Here is a 22980-nt window from a genome sequence, read left to right on the forward strand (position 1 = left end):
AATTGAGCCCTGCTGGCATGGCTCAGTGGTTGAGCGTCGACCTATAAACCAGGATTCTCGGTCAGAGCACATGCTTGGGTTGTAGGCTCGATCCTCAGTTTGGGGTGTGCCAGAGGCAGCTGATCAATGATTCTCTCTCATCATTGATGTTTCTGTCTCTCCCTCCTTCTCCCTTCCTCTCTGAGATCAATAAAAAAATATTTTTTGAAATTGAAATTTAGCTCTTTTTTTGTTATTGTTAATCCTCACCCAAGCATATATTTCCATTAATTTTTAGAGAGAGTGGAAGAGGGGGAGAGACACAGAAAGAGAAACATTGAAGTGAGAGAGACACATTGATTGATTGCCTCCTCATGCCCTGACCAGGATTGGGGCTCGAGCCTGCAACCCAGGTATGTGCCCTTGACTGGAATCAAACCTGCGATTCTTCAGTCCCTGGGTCAACACTCTATCCACTGAGCCAAACTGACTAGTGCTAAACTTGAAATTTAAAAAAAAATGCATTCTGTGTAGACACTAACAGAATTCTTTGCTAAATCCTCTTTATAACTTGAGGACTATAAGCCTTCAGTGACTGATGGAGCAATCTACTTTCTTATGTCTAAGATTGTATCATAAGTTTTCCTAGTGACAGAACCCTCAAATGGGGCCAATCTAGAGATCATATTCCTAATAAAAACCAAGTGCAGTCTGAAAATAAAGTGACTGTCAATGGTTCTGGGTAACCCAGCATTTCTCCTTATAAATCCCCATTTTTAGCGGAATTTGTATACTTAAGATTACATTATTTTTAAGGTGTCACTAGTTGAAAACCATCTGAATGGACTGGAAGGAAGGGTGCTGGCAGACATGTTCGACTTCCTGTCCAAAGAGCTGGTGAGACTCCAGGAAGAGAGGAGAATCCATGCCTTTGCCATGCTGGCTGAACGACAGCGGAGGATGCGGGAAGCCGAGGAGAGTGGTCGGCGACAGGTGGAACAGAGGCGCCTGCGGGAGGAGGATGAGATATTTAAGGAGGCAAGTGAGGGCAGCGGGATATCTGGAAGCTGTTTGTAAAGAGCAGAGTCAAACCAAAGGAAACTGAAGAAATGAAATGCATTTTTTTTGTATTTTTCATTGTATTCAACAAATATATATTGAGATCTCACACAGACACACATTTAGCCACCTATTTCCTTATTAACTCATGCACATACAAGCACATGTGTCCAGAACCTTACACATTTATAAAGATGTACAGAAACACACAAGTATATGTGTTACTACAGGTGGAACACAGTAAACTTCCCAACCATGGACTATTATAAAACTCAGCTAATTGTTCCATAGGTTCAACTTGATTCCCAGTAAGACTCTGGGCTCCCTAGAGCAGGCATGTTGTACATCCCATGGTGCCTTCCATCCCACCAGAATAGATCACTGTGCACAGTAGACATTGGGCAAATATATTTTGACTAGAGGCCCGTTGCACAAAATTCATGCAAGAGTAGGCCTTCCTTCCTCCGGCTGCCGGCAGGCACCCGGGATCTGGGCTTCCCTTGCAGACCCAGCTTCTTCTGAAAGGTCATCTGGAAGGACATCTGGTCTAATTAGCATATTACACTTTTATTGAAGCCTGATGCATGAAATTCGTGCAAGAGTAGGCCTTCCTTCCCTCAGCTGCCAGTACTGGCTTCCCTCTGACCACCAGCGGGCACCCGGGACCGAGGCTTCTCTCCTAGCCCCTGCTTCATCCTGAAGGTCTTCTGGAAGGATGTCCAGAAGGATGTCCGGTCTAATTAGCATATTACCTTTTATTATTATAGATTGGTTGGTTGCTTGGTTGACACTGAATTAAGCTGGTCATTGTGGTCTCTCGCAGGGAAGATACAGGGATTCAAAGTTATGGATTTGGTGTTTTACAGGTAGACATAGTGCCAGTCCAGAAACGTGCTGAGTTATTAGTGAGTCCCAGGATACACAGAAATATCCAGACATGAAATAAAAAAGTACCCTTCTCCCAAGAAACTGAAAATCTGTTGAGATAGAATGCGTTCAAAACTAAGGATGCTGCACGTGATGCTTCCTGTGTATCTACCTGTAAAACAGGCAAAACAAAACTATTACTATGGTTCCTACTCAGGGAGTAAAACTATAAGAAAAGGAAAATGTTTGCTGTAACATTGTGAGAGGGGAAGGGGACTGTGGTCAGGAAGAACCCACGGCAGTCTTCTGGGATACTGGCAGTGGCTGGTGGGTGCTGGCTTTCCTCTGATTCATTGCACTGTACATTCATGCACTCTGCACTTTTCTGCATGTGTATTCTGTTTCACAGTTTGAAGAAAGGTGTAAGAAGAAGCAATGTAGACGGATAAGATGGTTCAGAAAGTTCATCAAAGATCCAGGATCCCTCTAGCTTTCTGCTTTTCTGTCCCTAAGGCCTGGCCCTCATGGCAGTTTAAGATGACTTCTGGTGCTCCAGCATTATGTCCCCATAAAATGAGGAAGGAAAAAGGAAAAAAATAAAGCTAGGTCTTTCCTTTTAACAATCTGTTCTGGAAGGTGCCTGCATCACTTATGCAGGTTTTCCCTTGGCTAGAACTATGGGTGCTAGGAAATGCAGTCTGTTCTAGGGATCTATTGGCTCAGCTAAAATCCAGAGGTTCTGTTATTGAAGAGGAAGGACATTGGGAAATACCTTAGTCTCTGCCACAGTTAGGTAGTGTGACAAGACATGCTGTGGGTAAGAACATAGCCGGGATCCAAGATCTTTCTGCAATGTGTAGTGTCCACCCCCGAGGAAAATCCACAGTTCTAAAATGGGTTAGATGGGAGGGGGTTGCCTAGAATGGGTAGAAAGGTGGGTTAGAAACAATTGGTCTAGATAGTAGAAAAAAGGAACAATCAAAGAAGGGACTTAACGAACTGAGTAAATGAGCTAAAAAAAGTCGACCAATGTTCATTTTTCTTGTCTTGTTTACATTAGTATTCCTGTTCTCAGTAACTGTGCGCATTTTGGGTTTTTACAGGTGGTTAAAGTTCACCAGAGTACTATATCTTCATATCTGGAAGACATAATACTGAACACCGAAGAGAATACTGCAGAAGAACAAGCCAGGGCGGAAATTGAGAAGAAGGCTAAGGAAATCAATGACATTGCTTATGAAATGGAAAGCCGGTATGTACCAAGAGAATGGATGGTAGAATAGATAGCCCACTTGCTGTTACTTACATGTACTTTTCAGGAGCTTAAGAGTTCACCACCAAGGAAACACAAATATGTAGCTCATGCTTCAGTGCCCATTGTTTTATTAGCATAACGCTTTAGAAGCTAACATGTCTATCCCTGTGCATGGTGGGAGCACTGGGGGTAGAAGTCTCTGCAGTCTGGTTCGCTTTTACATTACTGACTTTAGAATACCTCAAAGCATGAAGGACATGTGAGTAAGTACATGCAACATTACCTGGAGTCCACCCCGAGGTGTGTGGCCCCATGTATAAGTTGTATCTCTAACATTCCCTTCCTGGCTGGCAGGGTACATGAAGGGCGGGGCCCATCTGACTTTTCCATGGGGTTAACCAAGCTCACCAGGAATGTCATATTTCACTTAACCAAGGGAAAGGCGATGGTGCAGTTCCTTTACAAGTCAGGAGGATCCAAGTACAGCCACAAAGAAAGTTTAATTTGTTTATTTTTCAGTCGAACTCAGCTTCAGTCAGAGGAGATTGTTGCTGAGTTGGTTTATAGTTTCCTGATCCCAGAGGTGCAAAAGGACTTCGTCAAAGAAAAAGGTAAGCCCATGCAAATGCGTCCCTGTATGATTTTTTAAAAAGATAAACTCTTTCAATATCCCGAAGATTTAAAACTGAGCAGAGGTATGGGGAGATTTCTGAAGGAGAATCACTGAGCTTTCTTATTTCAGAGCCTGTCCAGTTCTCTTCCTGCTGATTCCAGATATACTCACCTCTAGTGTAGGTGGGCAAAGTCCTAATAAGCGTGGCCGAGCATCAAGATCCAACCCTCCTTTGAGAGGGAGTTCCCAAGTTCCAGAAGAGGCGTACTTTGTGATTTGATTTTTTAAAAACATAAAGTAAATGTTGAGAATATACGGGATTTTCAAAATGAAGCATCCTGTGGAGGCAGGGCACGAGCAGGTGGCTGTTGAAAGCGGGGGCGCCTGAAGGGTCTGACGCTGCTCTGCTGCTCCCCTGTGTCATGGATGCCTCCAGTGGTTGCCAGGTTTGTATGGCAGAATAAATACCCTCAGATGTCACCTGTCAACAGCGGATGTTTTGGAAGATTGATGCTTCTAGTCAACAGATAAGGAGGAAAAAGTGTGTCTTAAAAAAAGAATATTCTTTGGGGCTTTAGGACTATTGGTGACAGGCGTGATCCCAGAGGGAGGGGTGCAACCAGAGGTCAATACTTAAAGTGAAATAACATCTTAGTAGGTGTCAGAGCTATTAAGGGGGATTCTGGACAAGTTCAAGAGAAGTGTAGTATTTTAGGCCATTTAACCAGGATAAAGGAATGGTGGGGTTCTCATGGATTTGAAGAGAACAAAGAAATATCTTATTTTCCCATTATATGATTGCACTATAATTTTTTAAACCAGTACCCTCTTCGATAAGCATTTAGCTAGTTTCCAGTGTGTTTTTCTATAACTAGCGGTGCTGCAATCAGTATATTTTACACATGCCCTGGTTGTGCTGCTGAGAATAAATTCCTAGCAGTGAATAAGGTATGTGAATTTTACATTTTGATAGGTACTACCAAATTGCCCCACAAAAAGATTGTTCTAACTCATACTCCCACCAGCAGCATATGATAGCGCCTATACGAGCAAAATTTAATTTTCAGGTAATAAATATTTCTGTGTTACCTTATATTACCTTAAGAAAATATGCAACTCCTTTCTACTTCTCTGAGGTCCCAAGTGAGGTCAGCCTGTGTCAGATAAATTCTCCCAAGGGAATCCAAAGAGAGGGGGAAACTGTATTTAACAGTTACTCCTTTGTGACCCTCTTCTCCATCTCCTCCTGGCTCTGAGGGAAGGAGCTGGCGAGGGAATTGAGCTGAAGGAATCCAATGGGTCTTGTTTGTGGGCACGCTGGACAAGTCCTTAGCTTCTTCACTTTAAATATTTAAAAATATATTGCCATAGACCAATTCCAGCATGTCATAATTTCAAGAGTTTCATCAAAAGATTGATGAAACTTGGGGACCCAACAGGGTTGAGTCACACATGTAGTCACCTGTTGGGAATGGCTAAAGGCATTTCCCCAAACCTGAATAGGAAACTGATTGTGGCTGCCAGACAGCTAAAAGGCATTTTAATCTACATGTTATTGCCTCCTACTGGCCAAACACCTGAACAGCTGTAGGCTATTCCCCAAACTGACAATGCTTCTGTACCCTTTGAAACCTTACCCTTTGAAGTGTATTATCTCCACCTTGCCTTAGGAAAAATTGTGTTAATAAAAGCAAGGGTCCCAGACAAGGAGGGAGTCTTCAGTTCCTGAAGATCCTCTGACCCCCAATGCCTTTCAAAATTATATCTCGTCTCTGGACTCTTTATTAGTCTCTGGATTCCTATGTCATCTACACACAGCCTTTTCCCAATTCCTGAACCCTTCTTGATGCTGGGACAAGAACCCCGGCAATATATTTTTTTCATTGATGAGAGAGAGGAGGGGGGCAGAGAGAGAGAGGGAGAGAGTGAGACAAAGAGAGAAACATAGATTTGTTGTTCCACTTACTTACGCATTCATTGGTTGCTTTTTGTATGTGCCCTGGCTAACTGGAGATTGAACCCACAACCTTGACATATCGGGATGATGCTCTAACCAACTGAGCTACCCAGTCAGGGTGGCCTCCTCCCTTTATGTGCATCAAATCAAGAAAACCTTATGGACAGGGAGCACGCACTTCCTTTGTTTCTCTTTTCAAATAAGTGAGCCATATGTATTATATGTACTCTTTACCCCAAGTTAAGATATTATATGCAGTCCATTTTGAGATATCTTGTTTTGGTTTATTTTTAGCTGAGGGGTGGGAAAGACCTTGAAGAGACCTGTAATTAGATGTAAAATAACAGTAACTACCAAATTTTAAATGCTGCTAAGTTCTAGACAAGGTACTAAGCATTTTTAAAAGTACCTGATCTATATTTCTTACAATAGCTGTAGGTGTGTTCTCATGATTCAGTTAAGGAACTTAGTGCTTAGACACATTATAGAACTTGCAGATTTGAACCATGATCTATGTGGCTTCAAAGTCCCCATACTTTGGGGCATACTACTGTGAAGTGCTGCAGGTTGCTGTGTGACTTATCTTCTATAAACACTTGGAGTGCGGGTGAATTTCCCGCCAAAATATAAGATGGCTCTGTCTTTTGGTTTTGTTCCATCCACCAAAAGGGTGGATTACAAACAAATATTTGGTAATACGCAGTTACAATCGGCCCGAGTATACACGTTTCCCGCACTCCACCGCAAATCTATATGAACCGAGTTAAAGACGGCTCCCGCGGAGTACGCACAATTCACGCGAGCCGACTTAACTCGTTTCCCGCACTCCAAGTGTAAATTGGATGATGCCTGAAGAGCATAGACTCCACAGTACTTCTCACTGCCCTTTGCTAGCTATATGACTTTGGGCAGATTACTTAATCTTTCTGTGTCTCAGTTTCCTTATCTGAAAACGGGGATATTAATAAAACTCTCTTTTAGGGTCGTGAGGTTTAAGTGAATAATTATATGCCAACTGCTTACAGCAGCACATGGCATAAAATAAGGGCAAATGCTAAATGCTAACATCATCATGATTACTTCTTTGCAAGGGAAATGGGGTGCTTAATGTACTAAGCCTTGATGATACACATTCTTAGAGTGTGGAGCTAGGACCACCTTCTAAAGCCATGAGCCTCCATATTAGAAACTGAGGTTCAAAGGGAAGTGTGGGGCACCTTACCTTTCAGTCATTTACGATCTTTGTGTTACGAAATTTGCATTCTGATGCAAAATTATCATTTCTATCATGACTGTTTTGAAAACATGTGGGAATGAATGAGTTCAGACTTTCAGAGTAAAAATTCTTCTGTCACTTGGCACAGTGAGGAACGCACAGCGGAAGCATATTCTTGCAGCCCATCAGATTATCCACAGGCACACAGGAGACATGCTTGCAAGGGACTTCGCTGAGCAACCGCAAGATGAGCACTGACAAGTTACTTAAGGAAAAAACTCAAAGTGAGAAAGACAGCTAAGGTGAGTTTGATTTTTCCATTTGGAAGGAAGTAGAGAGGAGGGAAAGTCGCATCATTCAGCTTTGAGCTATCTATAATAATAAAAAGCATAATATGCAAATCAACCGAACAGCCAAACAGCTGAACAACCTTCTGGATGACCACACTATGACACCAGGTCAGCCAAGGCGGGTGTGATGCAATTGGTTGGTGGCCCCACCATTGCCCCATGATCACCTCGCAGAGCTCCATGATCCATCGCCCCCCAGAGAGAGGCCCAGGCTACCTGGCCCGCGGCGCTGCAGTGGGTAGGCGAGGCCTCCCTCTGCAGGGCATCAATCGCGGGACTCCTGGACTTTGAGAGGATGCAGGCCGGGCTGAGGGACCTCCCCCTACCCCCAGTGCATGAATTTTGTGCACCAGGCCTCTAGTACTCTAATCATCATATGAAAAGATTGCCCATTTTTTAAGAAGATGAAGCACTCCCATGTAAATTGGCATATTTCATCTAGGATATGGAACATGCTATTGAAATTGTTAGAGAATATAGTAGATATTACAGCAGTTGGACTCTTGTGACCAGAAAACAGGACTCTAGATTATTTTTATGGTTTCTTTTAGCGTGTGACTGTACTTATCACAAATAAAGCTGCAACAAAAAGAGCTTGTTCTCATGGAGGTTCCTCTGTTGCATTGTGCTAGTTGTAAGCATAGCACGAGGCACAGCCTGCCTGATTCCAGCTCAGATGCCTTCTGCAGTGTCCACCAGGGATTGGTTTTAGGCTCAACTAAATAGTCACATGCATAAGACTGACATGGACCACATTTGATAGGATTTGCGTATCGGTCTACTCAGCAAGATACAAGGCAGGAACCGCATCGTCCAGCAGAGCCTCAGGCAGTTCTCTTCCTGTGGGAGCTCTTGCCGTAGCCACACAGAAGAACACAGCCACTTTCTTTAGCCCCCAGGTTACCTAGTTCAGGTACAAGGAAAAGAGATTCACATTGCGTGGGTGCAGTTGTCTGGTTTACATGTCCCAGGGCCAGTATTGCTTGTAATAATTCCATAGGCAGAGTTTCCAGGGTCCCCCAATGGATTTGCCCAGTTACAAAAGTCAGCACACTCAGGGTTAGCTCAAAGCTACAGTTTCCTATTCAGTATTAATAATTCACTTATTAACCTTTCCCAGTCAGATTCTAGTTACCACTCAGGAGTCATTTTTGGCTCAAGTAGTGTTACTAACATACTTGACACTTATCACCTATCAGATTACTAGGAGAACAGAGCTAAAGAGTCAATTGAAACTAAAATTCTCATGAGAAGGGAAAACGGAGTGAACCCTTTGCCTATACCTTCTCCCTCACCCTCCCATAGCAGAGGCACAACATTCATTGTTGGGCCTGAGGGTATGCTGTCAGGTTAGGGAAGGAGCCAAAGCTTAGAGGGGAAATTGAGCCTGGCGGTCAGAAGGTTTGGGGGTTGGCCATCTCTGCCACCAACTGTAGAATCTTATACAATTAATTTTTTTTCACTTGAGGCATGCCCATGCCCATGTGACCGAGAGACCCTCTTAGGAGAATCTGCTGGGACTTTAAGTCTTAATAAAAGAGGGTAATGGAAGGAGGGTTGAGATGAGGGGGCAGTGAAGAAAGAAAGCAGAGAAAAACTGATAAAGGACTCTTAAATATCAGGCTGTGGATATCATTACAGCAGAAAAGCTTTTTTATTTTTAATATGCTTTTATTGATTTCAGAGAGGAAGGGAGAGAGAGATAGAAACATCAGTGATGAGAGAGAATCATCAATGGGCTGCCTCCTGCACACCCCACACTGGGAATCGAGACCACAATCCAGGCATAAGCCCTGACCAGGATTTGAACCATAACTCTCTGATTTACAGGTTGATGCTCAAACACCGAGCCACCCAAGCCGGGCAGTAAAGCTTTTGTTTTTAATTAATAATGAAATAACCTCTGAAATCATTGAAGATATAATCCATATATTTATTTGCATGTTATATACTATCTGTATAATATAATTTGAAGGACCAAAGCATTTTGACTATCATTATTGTGATAAAAGTCAACCTTGTTGTTGGGGCAGTCATTTTTCTTGCATCAAATGTAATGAGATTAATAATTTACATAGTTTGACTTGAATACATCCGCATTTACTTTTTAGTATAACACACCTGTTCTATGACATCCATGGTGATCTGTGAAATCAAGCCACAGGAGTGTTAAAATGATTTTTTCCTTTATGCTTACTGAAACTAAAATACATTTCATTAAAACCCATTATATAGTTATGAAGTACAGTTAAAAATATAGTTGCCAAGCTAACCAAAGACACTCAGCAAGAAAGAGCAACCGATAAATTAATAAAGTATCTTCTTGCCGAAACCGGTTTGGCTCAGTGGATAGAGCGTCGGCCTGCGGACTGAAAGGTCCCGGGTTCGATTCCGGTCAAGGGCATGTACGTTGGTTGCGGGCACATCCCCAGTAGGAGATGTGCAGGAGGCAGCTGGTCGATGATTCTCTCTTATCATTGATGTTTCTATCTCTCTCTCCCTCTTCCTTCCTCTCTGTAAAAAATCAATAAAATATATTTAAAAAAAAAAGAAAAAAAAAAAGTATCTTCTTAACACTCAATTGAATGTTTGGAACATGATGCTTAATGGCCCCCATAGTACATATTTCTCCTCCTTCCTTCTCTCAGAGGGAAGATGGGAAGGACAGCTGTGAGATTATAATAATGCTTAGAGAAAGGGACCACTGATTAAAATTTTTTCAAATTGGCTTGAAGACAATAAAGAGCTAATAAAGCAGTGAGGAATTTCTGGGCAAAAATTTAGGAGAAGACAAATTCAGAGCTTTGGAGCTGGCCTTTGGAGCCACTTTTTTTTTTTTAACCGGAGGGAATATGCAAATTCTTTAAAAATGTGGCTGAAAGGCTTAATAGTGCTTTTATCAGCTTTGTAAAACTAGGGGGACAAAAACTGGAGTCAACTTGAGGCTCTGGTAAACCTCCTCCATTGGGGCTGGGACTCAGAAAGGCTGTGCTCTGGTAGTAAGGGTTGCTTGGGTGTAAACCAAGCATGTCAAACTTGCAGTGCTGCCCACAATGAACATTTTTGCAGCCCAACCAATATAACGGTATGTAAGAAACATTTTAATAAAAATTTCGTAACTTAATTTTTATAATATCCTGTTATACATAATTATTAGTAATGAACTACAACATTCGCTAATGACTGATTACTATAATCGTGTTGCATTCATTTCCCTATGTACCTAACGCACAGGCACACCATTTCTCTCCACTAATACTAGCAGCGAATATTTTAGCAGCCAATTGCCACGATATCAGTCTTGTACTGACTTGTACTGACTGGTGTGTGCAACAGGAAATACTTCACTTTCGGAGAACAAGAAAAATAGGTTTATTTGCGTTACGCTTATTAATTTGTGCAGTTATTCAGTATCTGGTAAGTTAATGTTCAAGAAAAAATATTAATTTTATGAAAATGTTCTATTATTTTATGTTAACGATTACTCATTTATTTCAGCTCTTTGTATTCAGCATGTCTCTATCAAAATAAACCTACATTTCTGTGAAAATTGAAGCTTTTGGGGTTTTTTGGCCCACATGAACTTAAACCTTGTTTATGTGGCCCATGTTAGCCTTTGAGTTTGACATGCTTGCTGTAAACTATCCCTCTCATAGACTACAGTTCAGCTTCTAATCATTTGAATGATCCAAAAAATATCTCAACCTCAGAAATTAAATTAAAGAGATACTTAATTCCTGTTGCCTCAAAAAACTTGTCAGAAACAAAAGTTAAATTCTCATTGGAGAAAGTTGACATTATTCTAGACCTCAGTTTATTTTCACAAACAGTTTTTCATGTACAATTTCCAGAACACAATCAAGAATGTCCCGATTTATAAGGAGGCACATAAAAATGTAAATAAGCAGCAGCAGAAATTATGTAGATCATAGAAACAGACTTAAAGGGAGCTAAAATATTGGAATTAGTAGACATGAATTTTAAAATAACTATGCTTATTGCTTTGGATTTCTAGTCTCCAGAATTGTGAGAAAATAAGTTTCTGTTATATAAGCTGCCCAGTCTCTGGTGTTTTGTTATAGCAGCCCACTCTAAGATTTTGATCCCAGGAGTGGAGTGTTGCCACAACAAATATGTAAGCATGTGGAAGCAGCTTTGGAACTAGATAATGGCAGAGGCGGGAAGAGTTTTAAGGTGCATGTTGGAGATACAAATGCTCATGGTGATTCTGGTGAACTTTCAGACAGAAGTGAGGAATGCGTTATTGGAAACCTGAGGAAAGACAATCCATGTTATAAAGCAGCAAAGAACTTAGCTAAACTTTGTTCTGTTTTATGGAAGGTGGAACTTGCAAGCATGAAATTGGATATTTAGCTGAGAAGATTTCTAAACAAAATGTTGAAAGAGTTGGTTTCTTCTGGCTGCTTATAGTAAAATGTGAAGGAAGAGAGATGAAGAAGGAATTGCTAAGCAAAAAGGAGCAAGAAGTTGAAGATTTGGAAGAATCTTAGCCTATCTGTATTTCAAAACGTAAGAAAGTATATTCTGAAAAGAACACTAAGGATGTGGCTGAACAGCTATTTGATAGAGAGCTTATGCGAACTGAAAGGGCTGGAGATGGCATGAAATGAAGGAAGGCTGTCGGGCTTCTTGGATTTGACCAGATGAGACAATACAGCTATTATGCTCCAAATGTGCACAATTCTTCAATAGACAAAAATAACCTGGAAGGCGATTTAAAATTAGGGCCACTGTCTCAGTTTCAACAGGTCAGATGACCTCTGCCCAGAACCTTAAGGGTGGGACCACACATATGACCCTACCCAGGGAGCCGTGGGGATGGCACACCGTAGAGATGAAGGGGTGGGGTCACCCTACATGGGAGTAATTGGGCCATGCTAGTGACCTGGAAGCTAGGACAATGAACTAAAGGATTAATCTCAAGCTTTAAGATCCAGTAGAATTCGTCTGGCTAAGCTTTTGACTTGCATGGGACCCATTCCTTTTTTCTTCCTTCTCACTTCTCTCTTTTGGAGTGAGGATATCTATCCTGTGCCTGACACATCATTGTATTTTGAAGCACATAACTTGTCTGATTTACAGCTGGAGAAGAATGTTGCCTCAAGATGAATCAAACCTTGAGACTCACCCACATGTAAATTAGATGATATTGAGATTAGATATTGGACTTTAGAATTTAGAAGTGATGTTCAAATGAGTTAAGACCTTGGAGCTGTTGAGATGGAATGAATGTATTTTGCATGAGAAGGATGTGAATTTAGGGGATGGGTGTGGAATGCTCTGCACTGAATTGTGTCACCCCCAAACCTCTAAGTCAGTGGTCGGCTAACTCATTAGTCAACAGAGCTAAATGTCAACAGTACAATGATTGAAATTTCTTTTGAGAGCCAAATTTTTTAAACTTAAACTATATAGGTAGGTACATTGTTATTAACTTAATTAGGGTACTCCTAAGGCTTAGGAAGAGCCACACTCAAGGGGCCAAAGAGCCGCATGTGGCTCGCGAGCCGCAGTTTGCCGACCATGGCTCTAAGATATTGACGTTTGGAAATGAGGCATGTGGGAGATAATTAGGATTTGATGAGATCATGAGGGTGGGCCCCTCGTGACAGGAATAGTGTCTTTATTAGAAGAGACACCAGAGTTTTCTCTCTGTCTTTCTCTGCCATGTGAGGACACAGCTAGAAGGCAGCCATCTGTAAAATGTTTTATAAAGCAGTGCCAGCCATTTCAGAGTTGAAATTATGCAGTGTGTTCTCTGATAAAAATGCAATGAAATTAGAAATCAATGACAAGATAATTCTAAGATGTTTGGAAGTTTAGAAATGTAGGTGCAAATAATCTCTTCATCAAAAAAGTGTCAGGACAGAAACTAGAAAATATTTTGAACTGAAGAATAACAAAAATGCTATGTATGTATCAAACTTGTGGAATGCTGCTAGTGTGGTGCTTACACGGGAATTTGTAGTCTTAAAGGCATTTATTAGAAAAGAAAAGGTGAAAATAAGACTAAGCATCCTTTTTAAGAAATTATAGAAAGAACAGCAAATTAGAGGCAAAAATGTAAAAAGAAGAAAGTAACAAAATAAAAACAACAGAAATTAATAAAACAGAAAATAGACATGTCTTCTGATTCCAGGTAGGATGTAGTAGGTCTCTATAATAAATGAGAAAATAATGGGCACATTGTAAGTGTCATATTTCTAAAGGCATCGGAGAGCTGTGGAAACAAGGGGACTAGATGCACTAAGATGGTGGAGAGGAAAGAGTCCTTCCTAAGTGATCTGAGGTCGCTGGCCATTTTCTTCCTCTGAGCATTGGCCACATCTGGGCACAAGCTAAGATGCAGGCTTGACGAAGACTGAGGGACTTTACTAACTGAATGGCGATCTGCTTTATAGACTTCCTGAGCTGTCAAAAGCTAAAAGATGTCTTGGGCTGATGAACACAGTACAATATACTGATGATATATTATTGAGTTGTACCCCTGAAACCCATATCCTTTTATTAACCAGTGTCACCCCAATGAACTCAATAAAAAATACAATAAAATATTTTTTAAAAATCCTTTGGAGGAGAAACCAAGATGGCGGCATAGGTAAACACGGGAGTTTGCTGCCTCGAACAACCACTTCAAAAATACAACTAAAAGACGGAACGGACATCATCCAGAACCACAGGAAAGCTGGCTGAGTGGATGTTCTACAACTAGGAGGAAAGAGAAAAGCATACCGAGGCTCAGAGGAGGCGCAGTGCTGAAGTAAAATACTAAGGTTCGGAGTGCATGTGGAGCGGGCTGGAGGCTGAGGGCGCGGTTGTTTTCAATCGGGAGGGAGTCTCAGGCTCTGAGCTCCAGTTCTGGGCGAGTCTCTAAGGACCCAGACTCATACAGGAGAAGCGGGACTGTCTGGCATCGCTCAGAACCCTAGGGCAGCTTTCTCTCCGTGGGGCTTGCAGCGACTACTGGGACACTGAGAAGCAGAGCCTCTGAGGGCAAGACTGAGAGCAGCCATAATTGCTAACCCCGCCCTGTTGATCCCGTGGGACCCGCCCCGCCCAAGCCCTGCAGGGAGGCTTTTGCTGTATAGCCTCAGGCAAAGGCTAGATTAGCACCTCCCTAGAGATCCAGGAGCCAGGAAGCCCAGAGGTCAGAGTGGGACCATCCAGCTTTAAGCTCCGTGGAACCATAAAAGACACACTCAGGAGGCAGACTCAGTGAGCACCAAAGCCCCATCGAAGCAAGTCTAGCCCCAGAGGGGTGTCTCCAGCACAGAAGTTCTCCCACCGCAGACACAGCTGATTCTCACAGCCAATTGACCTGGAGGTCAATTCCTCACAGTGATAACTACAACAATCAAGGCTTAACCACAACAAGACTGTGCACAAAGCCCACAAGGGGGTGCACCAAGAGTGTCTACCTTAGGTAATTGGGACACTTAGCACAGAAAGGCACTCTATCGACACAGCGAAGCATAAAAAAATGCCGAGACAAAGAAACAGGACACAAACGACAGAACTGGAGGAAAGCAAACTGTTGGATATAGAGTTCAAAACCACACTTTTAAGGTCTTTAAAGAACTGTTTAGAAGCCCTCGAAAAGACTGGTAAGACCGCCGATAAATGTAGTGAGATCCTCAAGAAATCTAATGAGACCCTCGATGTTGTGATAAAGGACCAACTAGAAATTAAGCATACACTGACTGAAATAAAGAATATTATACAGACTCCCAACAGCAGACCAGAGGGTCGCAAGGATCAAGTCAAAGATTTGAAATACGAAGAAGCAAAAAACACCCAACCAGAAAAGCAAAATGAAAAAAGAATCCGAAAATATGAAGATAGTGTAAGGAGCCTCTGGGACAGCTTCAAGCGTACCAACATCCGAATTATAGGGGTGCCAGAAGATGAGAGAGAGCAAGATATTGAAAACCTATTTGAAGAAAACTTCCCCTACCTGGTGAGAGGAATAGACTTCCAAGTCCAGGAAGCGCAGAGAACCCCAAACAAAAGGAATCCAAAGAGGACCACACCAAGACACATCATAATTAAAATGCCAAGAGCAAAAGACAAAGAGAGAATCCTAAAAGCAGCAAGAGAAAGAAACTCAGTTACCTACAAGGGAGTACCCATACGACTGTCAGCTGATTTCTCAACAGAAACTTTGCAGGCCAGAAGGGAATGGCAAGAAATATTCAAAGTGATGAATACCAAGAACCTACAACCAAGACTACTTTATCCAGCAAAGCTATCATTCAGAAGTGAAGGCCAGATAAAGAGCTTCACAGATAAGAAAAAGCTAAAGGAGTTCATCACCACCAAACCAGTATTATATGAAATGCTGAAAGGTATCCTGTAAGAAGAGGAAGAAGAAGAAAAAGGTAAAGATACAAATTATGAACAACAAATACACATCTATCAACAAGTGAATCTAAAAATCAAGTGAATAAATAATCTGATGAACTGGTGATTGTAATAGAATCAGGGACATAGAAAGGGAATGGACTGACTATTCTTGGGGGGGGGGGGAAGGGGTGTGGGGGTGAGTGAAGAGATTAGACAACAATTGTGCAGCTATGGACGAGGACAGTGGGTGGGGAGTGAGGGCAGAGGGTGGGGTTGGAACTGGGTGGAGGGAAGTTATGGTGGGAAAAAAGAGTAACTAATGTAATAATCTGAACAATAAAGATTTAATTAAAAAAAATCCTTTGTATATTATCCTAGTCCCATTTAAAAAAAAAAAAAAAAAAAGGAGAGGAGATTAGGACACAGGCAACATACAGATCAGGAGGTGGCCATGTGAATATATAGCAAGAAGGTAGCCATCTGCAAGCCAGGAAGAAAGGCCTCAGAAGGCACAAACCTGCTGGCACCTTGATCTTGGATTTACAGTCTCCAGAACCAAGAGAAAATAAAGTTGTTATTTAAGCTGGCCGGTCTGGGTATTTGTTATGGCATTCTTAGCTAACTAACAAAAAATTACAGAATTAAAACAAAAAGTTAAAATAAAGCAGAGAGATAAATTGAAGAAGGAATTGCTAAGCAAAAAGGAACAAAAAGTTGAAGAGTTCAATTCTTACACATATATGCAGTGGATATATTTTCTGAGTTTAAATTACACGTCCAGGAGCAGTTTTCAACCTTGAAGCAAGTGCAAAGGAAATGTCCATATTTCAAGTCTATTTGTGCAATGGAGGCATGTCCACCTAACCCTCCATTGGAAGTGATTGAACTGTGTTGTAATGAGATGTCAAAAGGCCTCTAGTGGAATTCTAGAAATGCCTTCTACGTAACATGTATGCACAATTAGAAGTCTGTGCTCACAATTGATAGCGGCGTTGGAGCAAGTGCCTGTGTGGACAGCATCTTCAAAGCCGAGGTGGGGAATGTTTCCTTGCACATCACCGTTAACAGCGAACATTTGCAGTCTATTTTGAACTTCAGTTAAGCAAAATCATTCCTAAATACTAGTTCATTCTCATTAGTAGATCTCTAGTACAAAAAAACTGTAGTTAATTATATTATTAGTCTTTTGAATTTTATAAAAAAGAAAAATAGTGTGATGGTTTGTTTTCTCTCTTGTTATTAGAGTACCTACATAATGTCCTGGATTTTGTCTCTTGGCCCATAGAGGCTAAATTACTATCAGTCTCTTTGCAGAAAAAGTGTCAATCCCCACTTTCCAGCAGTTAAAATCAATGATGGAGAACTAAATACAGCATCATGGATGAATCTCACAGATAAAGGATTAAAAGAAGAAAATTTTTAAAAATCTAAAATGAGTATCGCTATGAAGTTCAAAATGTTGTGTTTAGAAATGCATGATTAGGAGGTAAAGATATAAAGAAAAGCAAGGAAGTGATGACTTTACAAATAAGAATAGTGATTACGTTTAGAGGGTGGGAAAGGGCTGTGATTGGGAAGGAGCAAGTGGGAGCTTATAGGGCTTGTTGATGGGGGCGGGGGGTATTTACACAGATGAATCTTCTACATGCATTCATTAGGCTGCACATTGGTTTTCTGTACTTTCCTATTTGTGTAATATCCCATAATTAAAACTTAGAAATGTGTATGTGTATACACATGCATGTTTATACCTGCATTGTGCCTGCAACACACATAGACAATTTCTGGAAGATCAACAGAAGATGGGTAAGTAGTTGTTGGTAGGCATGGAGCTGGAGACTGGAGGTCAGACTGAGGGAAAAAAGACTGACTTTCTTCACGTTTTTCTAGATCCTTTATGGTGCATACATCTTAAGTTTCCAGTTATAACCCAGTTAATGTAAAGGTTTGTTAAGTGCTAGAATTTGGAAACTGAGACCCTGTGAGCTAAGAAACATTTGGACCAGGGCTCATAAGCGGCAGAGCGGGAATGTGCCCGGGGCTGTCTGACTTCAAAACCCGGGCTCTGTGCCATTGTGTCACAGTAACTTTTTGGATGTATTGTTTTGATAATGATGGTTTCTCATGAACATTTGTGTTGTTTCTTACAGGCTATGATCTTTTTTAAAGAAGCTATACAAATCATCATAAAGAATTTCAGTAGTCCGTGCTTCTCCCAAGATGTGTGTCTCTTATGGGCTTGGCAATGTGTGATTCATGAAGAGTATATTTCTCTTAAACTCACAATAATTTAAAATGGTGTTCAGTAGTAATAATCAAATGAAGGAGCTTTATTCTCTTTGGTCTGTGTGCCAAAAGACATGACAAGAAGCTTCATAGCAGGACCATTTATGAGAGCCCTAAACTAGAAACCCAAATGTCCATCTACATTGCAATAGACAAATGGTGCTCTAGCAATACCATCAGCTCACTATTGGGCTTTAGATCTAAGAAGTATATTCATGCAATACCTGTAGAGAGGGCGATGTTGGAGAGCCATCTGCCCATCCTGTGTGCTGACAAACATCAGGGTTGGATGGATCCTTCCTCATTTAGAGATCGGTAAATAGGAAAAACAATAAATAAACAAAAGCATCAACAACAAATTAACAGGGCACCCGTGCAAAGAATTGACAAAAGAAAATGTATGTTACTCTTATAAAATACCTTATTATAGAAAACAAGAAAAATTATCTGCTTGATGCTTTAAATAGGAGGCAAAAAAAAGTGGCCTTTTAGGAAACTGAAACAGGAAATAGTAAGAACAGACAGCAGCCAGAGAGCAGACAGGTGCAGGCTGGAAAGAAAAGAAAGCTGGCTGGTACTGGAAATAATGGGGGGACACCATGTAAAGAAGATGACTGTCTAACCGCTGTGCTGTACACCTGAACTAACACAAAATAATGCTGAATGTAAACTGCATTTGAACAAAAATTTCACATTAAAAAAATAAAGCTGGCTAGATGAAACACACACACACACACACACACACACACACACACACACACACACACGGCTAAAAATCCAGTGACATCATTTGGATGAAGTTAAAAGAACAGATACCTCACAGCAGAGAATAGAATTGGTATGTAGCTGACAAAATTGTTAAGTCGTCCAGTATGGGGTGGGAAGGAAAGGGCAAATATATGAAAAGGACAAAGGAACCAAAACATGTAAAATGGAAACAATAATCAAAGATTTTCTGAGCTGAAAAAATACCTGATGATTCAAACTTGAAAGGCTTTACCTCGTCCTGGGAAAGCCAGGATTGGGCATCTTTTTCCCCCTCCTGAGGATCACAGACAAACAGATAAGTACTGCACAAGCAAGGAGGCAATTGAATTTTGTTTTTTCCTTTAAAATTGCTAATCTGAGCTAGGTAAAGGTTATATTAGTCAATCCTGAAAAAAAAATCAGGAACACAAAATGAGAAGAATCGAGTTAGGGTTGACAGGATAGAAAGTGGGGACAACTGACTTTCTTTGTAAAGAGCCTAAAGTAACTATTTTAGGCTTTGCAGGCCAGATGGTCTCTGATGCTGCTACTCAACTCTGCTGTTGTAGAGTGAAAACAGCCATAAATAACACATAAATGAGTAAATGTGGCTGTGTTCCAATAAAACTTTATTTACAAAAACTGGCAGCAGACAGGATTTGGCCCATGGACCATAGTTTGTCCATTCCTTCTCTATAACGATGAACTAAAGTTAAAATCAATACCAACTTTTAAAAAGGATTTAAATGACTTCTAATAAAGAACAAGAAACTTAGAATATTTTCTTTCTTTTTTAATCCTCAACTGAGGATATTTTTTCCATTGATCTCTAGAGAGAGAGTGGAAGGAAAGGGAGGTAGTGGGGGTGGGGCGGGGAGAGAGATAGAGAGAAACATCGATATGAGAGAGAACATAGACTGGTTGCCTCTTGTGTGCTCTGAATTGGCCTGGGATTGAACCTGCAACCCAAGTATGTGCCCATGACTGGGAATTGAACTCATGACCCTTTGGTCTGCAGGTTGGTGCTCCAACCACTGAGCAACTGGCCAGGGCTAAACTAGAATATTTTCTAAAAAAACTTTATGTAGTCTTCCAAAAACTGTTTTGTATTCAGACAAAAAGAAAAAATATAAGGTATTACAAAATTCCCATTAGCTAACTGAAGTTTACCAGGGGAGGACAACTTTTTCTGATACTGGCAACTCTAATTATAATGACTTGAATTTAAACACCCAACTTTGATAACCTTTGCTTTTGAAAATAAATCACCTGAGCAATGAGCAAAACTTATGCTAAAAGCCATGTTATGGCAACCAGAGCCATGCAGTGGATTGAGGCTAAACTAATATAGTCAGATAGAGGCCTGGTGCACGAATTCATATACCAGTGGGGTCACTCAGCCTGGCCTGTGGGATCAGGCTGAAACTGGCTCTCTGATATCCCCCGAGGGGTCCTGGATTGCGAGAGGGCTCAGGCCAGGCCAAGGGACCTCACTGGTGCACAATCAGGGCCTGGGAGGGACCACAGGATAGCTCCAGGGCATGTCCAGATGTCTAGCTCAGTCCCAATTGGCCAGACCCCAGCAGTAAACTAACCTACTGGTTGGAGCATCTGCCCCCTGGTGGTCAGTGCACATCATAAGGAGCGGTTGAGCAGCCTTAGCATATCAGCATATTATGCTTTGGTTGAAGGGCTGGCCGGTTGACTGGACACTTAGCATGTTAGGTTTTTATTATATAGGATAGCAATACACAATCACAATAAATGAATATCTGAGGTTGAAAATGGATACATAATCAGATATAGTGAATCCTTGTGCCACTTAACAAAGACATTGCTTCTCTTCAAAATGCTTAAAAATAGGCAAGGTAAAATCCAAGGAAGAAGTATGTAGTGTGAGTACACACTTTGGGATGAGAAACTATTAGCACAAAATTATTGGATATTCCAAATTTCTGAAGTGCAGAGCTCCCAGATAAATTACATTAAAGTCTGAGTATATGCTAGTTCAAGGGGAGCTCCCACTACAAACTCTCATCCCCGCCTCAATTCTAGACCATGGTACCCACTCGAGAGTAGAGTTGCATCTACTAAGAAGAGTTGGAGTACGTTTATGTAGCAGGCTGCACGGGGGTTCACAGACCCACTTACTAGTAGAATGGAGAATGCTAGTGAGCACATGAGTGACAATGAATGGCTTTCAACTGTGCTTATCATGAAGCAGAAGCCAAGCTAGCGCATTTCGCAGTGCAGTGGCATGGAGGTTAAGAGAGTGGGCTCTGGAGCCAGATGGTCTGAATCGAAATCCCAGCCCAATGACAATATGTCCTCAGACAAGTTACTTGACCTAACTAAACCTTAGCTTCTCTGCATCTAAAATGGTATAACCGTAGCATGAAGATGTAATGAACTAATTCATGTAAAAGGCTTAGAATAGCAACTGGCATATGGTAAGCACCCGATAAGCACCAATTCATTAATTTTATTGTCACTATGGGATAGAAGCAAAAGAGAGATGGGTGGAGCATGTTTCTTGCTTTTAAGGCAAAATAGCTACACCTATTGCTTCATGAAAAGTGGACCAGTGGATGTCAGTCTTTAGCAGATTAGTTTCTCCATCTCACTTGGGGAGAGTAAGAGAGAGAATATGGATGTGCTGTCACCCCTCCCTCCCCGCAAGTGGGGAAGGGAGAGGAATGAGTGCCCTCTGTTCTGTAGAACCATGAAGTATAATAATAAAAGTGTAATATACTAATTAGACTGGACAGCCAAACGACCTTCTGACTGTCATTCCAGATGTCCTTCTTGATGAAGCCATGGCAGTGGGTGCCAGGGGCGATCAAGCAGGCAGGCAACCAGTTAGGGGTGATCAGGCAGGCAGGCTTAGTGTTTAGGAGTGATCAGGCAGGAGAGTGGTTAGGGGTGATCAGGCAGGCAGGTCAGCAGTTAGGAGTCAGCAGTCCCAGATTGTGAGAGGGATATCCAACTGCCGGCAGTCGGACATCCCCCGAGGGGTTCCGGATTGTGAGAGGGTGCAGGCCGGGCCAAGGGACACCCCCCTCCTGTACACAAATTTCATGCACTGGGCCTCTAGTTTACAATAGAGCCTCCCTCTGACTGGACATCAAAGCAGTAGAAGAAAGTATCATGAGAAGAATTTTCCAGAAAACATTGAAAAATGAGGAAATCTTTTACTAAGAGGCAACATTTACTGCCAAATGTTGAAAAAACCAGAAACAAGGGCTACGGTGGTTCTCAACCATGACCGCATGTTGAAGTCATCTCAGTACTTTAAAAGTTGGTTCCTGGACCTCTCTCCAGACCAATTAAGATAGAATCTTTATAAGGGGCTGATATCCAAAATATATACAGAACTCATACAACTCAATAGCAAAACCTCCCCCAAATAATCCTATTAAAATTGGCAGAAGATCTGAAGAAACATTTTCCAAAGAACATATACAGATGGCCAGCAGGTGTGTGGAAAGATGCTCAGCATCATTAATTATCAGGGAAATGCAAATCAAAATCACATGATATATCACCTTACACCTGTTAGAATGGCTGTTACCCAAAACACAAGCAATAAATATTGTCAAGCATGTGGAGAAAAGGGAACACTGTGCATTATTGGTGGGAGTTATTGTGCAGCCACTATGGAAAACAGTATGGAGGTTTCTCACAAAATTAAAAATAGAACTATATCATATTACCCAGCAATTCCACTTTTGGATGTTTATCTGAAGAAAACAAACACACTAACTTGAAAAGATAGATGCACCTAGGTGTCCATTGGTGGATGAATGGATAAAGAAATGATTGTATATGTATAAAATGGAATGTTATTCAAACATAAAAAAGAATGAAATCTTGCCATTTGGGACAACATGGATGAACCTTGAAGGCATTATGATAAGTGAAATAAGTCAAAGACAAATACTATATGATCTCTCTTATATGTGAAATCTAAAACAAAGCAAAACCCCTCAAGCTTATAGACTCAGAGAACAGAAGTTACCAGAGGCAATGAAGGGGGCTGGGAGAAGTGGGTAAAGGGCACACATTAATTTTATTAAGGAATCTGTGTTACAGCTATTTGACATAACTTCATGGAAGGAAGTGGGGGAAATTTACCCAAGTAACTTAGGAAATGAGTAGAGACTAGAAGCCTAAAGGAACTATACATAAGCACTGTACTGTAGTTAAAGATGTTTCCCATGGGAGTCCACGTTAACAGTTCTGATACCTCTAAACATGAATACTGGGATTGAGCAAATAAGCTAACAG

General features: G+C 41.3%; 1 protein-coding gene across 3 annotated transcripts in view; it reads left to right on the forward strand.

The window, feature by feature from the left end:
- The window catches only part of CFAP91 (cilia and flagella associated protein 91), a 71904-nt gene extending 52408 nt beyond the window's left edge, over positions 1–19496 (forward strand). For 2 of the 3 annotated variants that reach the window (XM_070406263.1, XM_070406266.1), the window contains 5 exons: positions 796–1017; positions 3009–3157; positions 3680–3771; positions 7095–7248; positions 17811–19496. In XM_070406263.1, the coding sequence (XP_070262364.1) occupies positions 796–1017; positions 3009–3157; positions 3680–3771; positions 7095–7204 (573 nt within the window). In that variant the 3' untranslated portion in view covers positions 7205–7248; positions 17811–19496. Of the gene's footprint in view, positions 1–795; positions 1018–3008; positions 3158–3679; positions 3772–7094; positions 7249–11637; positions 15384–17810 lie in introns of those variants that run through there. The other variant, XM_070406265.1, reaches the window with a different exon arrangement.
- Positions 19497–22980: the final 3484 nt, after the last annotated feature.

The sequence above is a fragment of the Myotis yumanensis genome, unplaced genomic scaffold (assembly GCF_028538775.1).
Source record: "Myotis yumanensis isolate MYYU_CA2020_CCGP unplaced genomic scaffold, mMyoYum1.0.hap1 SCAF_2, whole genome shotgun sequence".
Lineage (NCBI taxonomy): Eukaryota > Metazoa > Chordata > Mammalia > Chiroptera > Vespertilionidae > Myotis > Myotis yumanensis.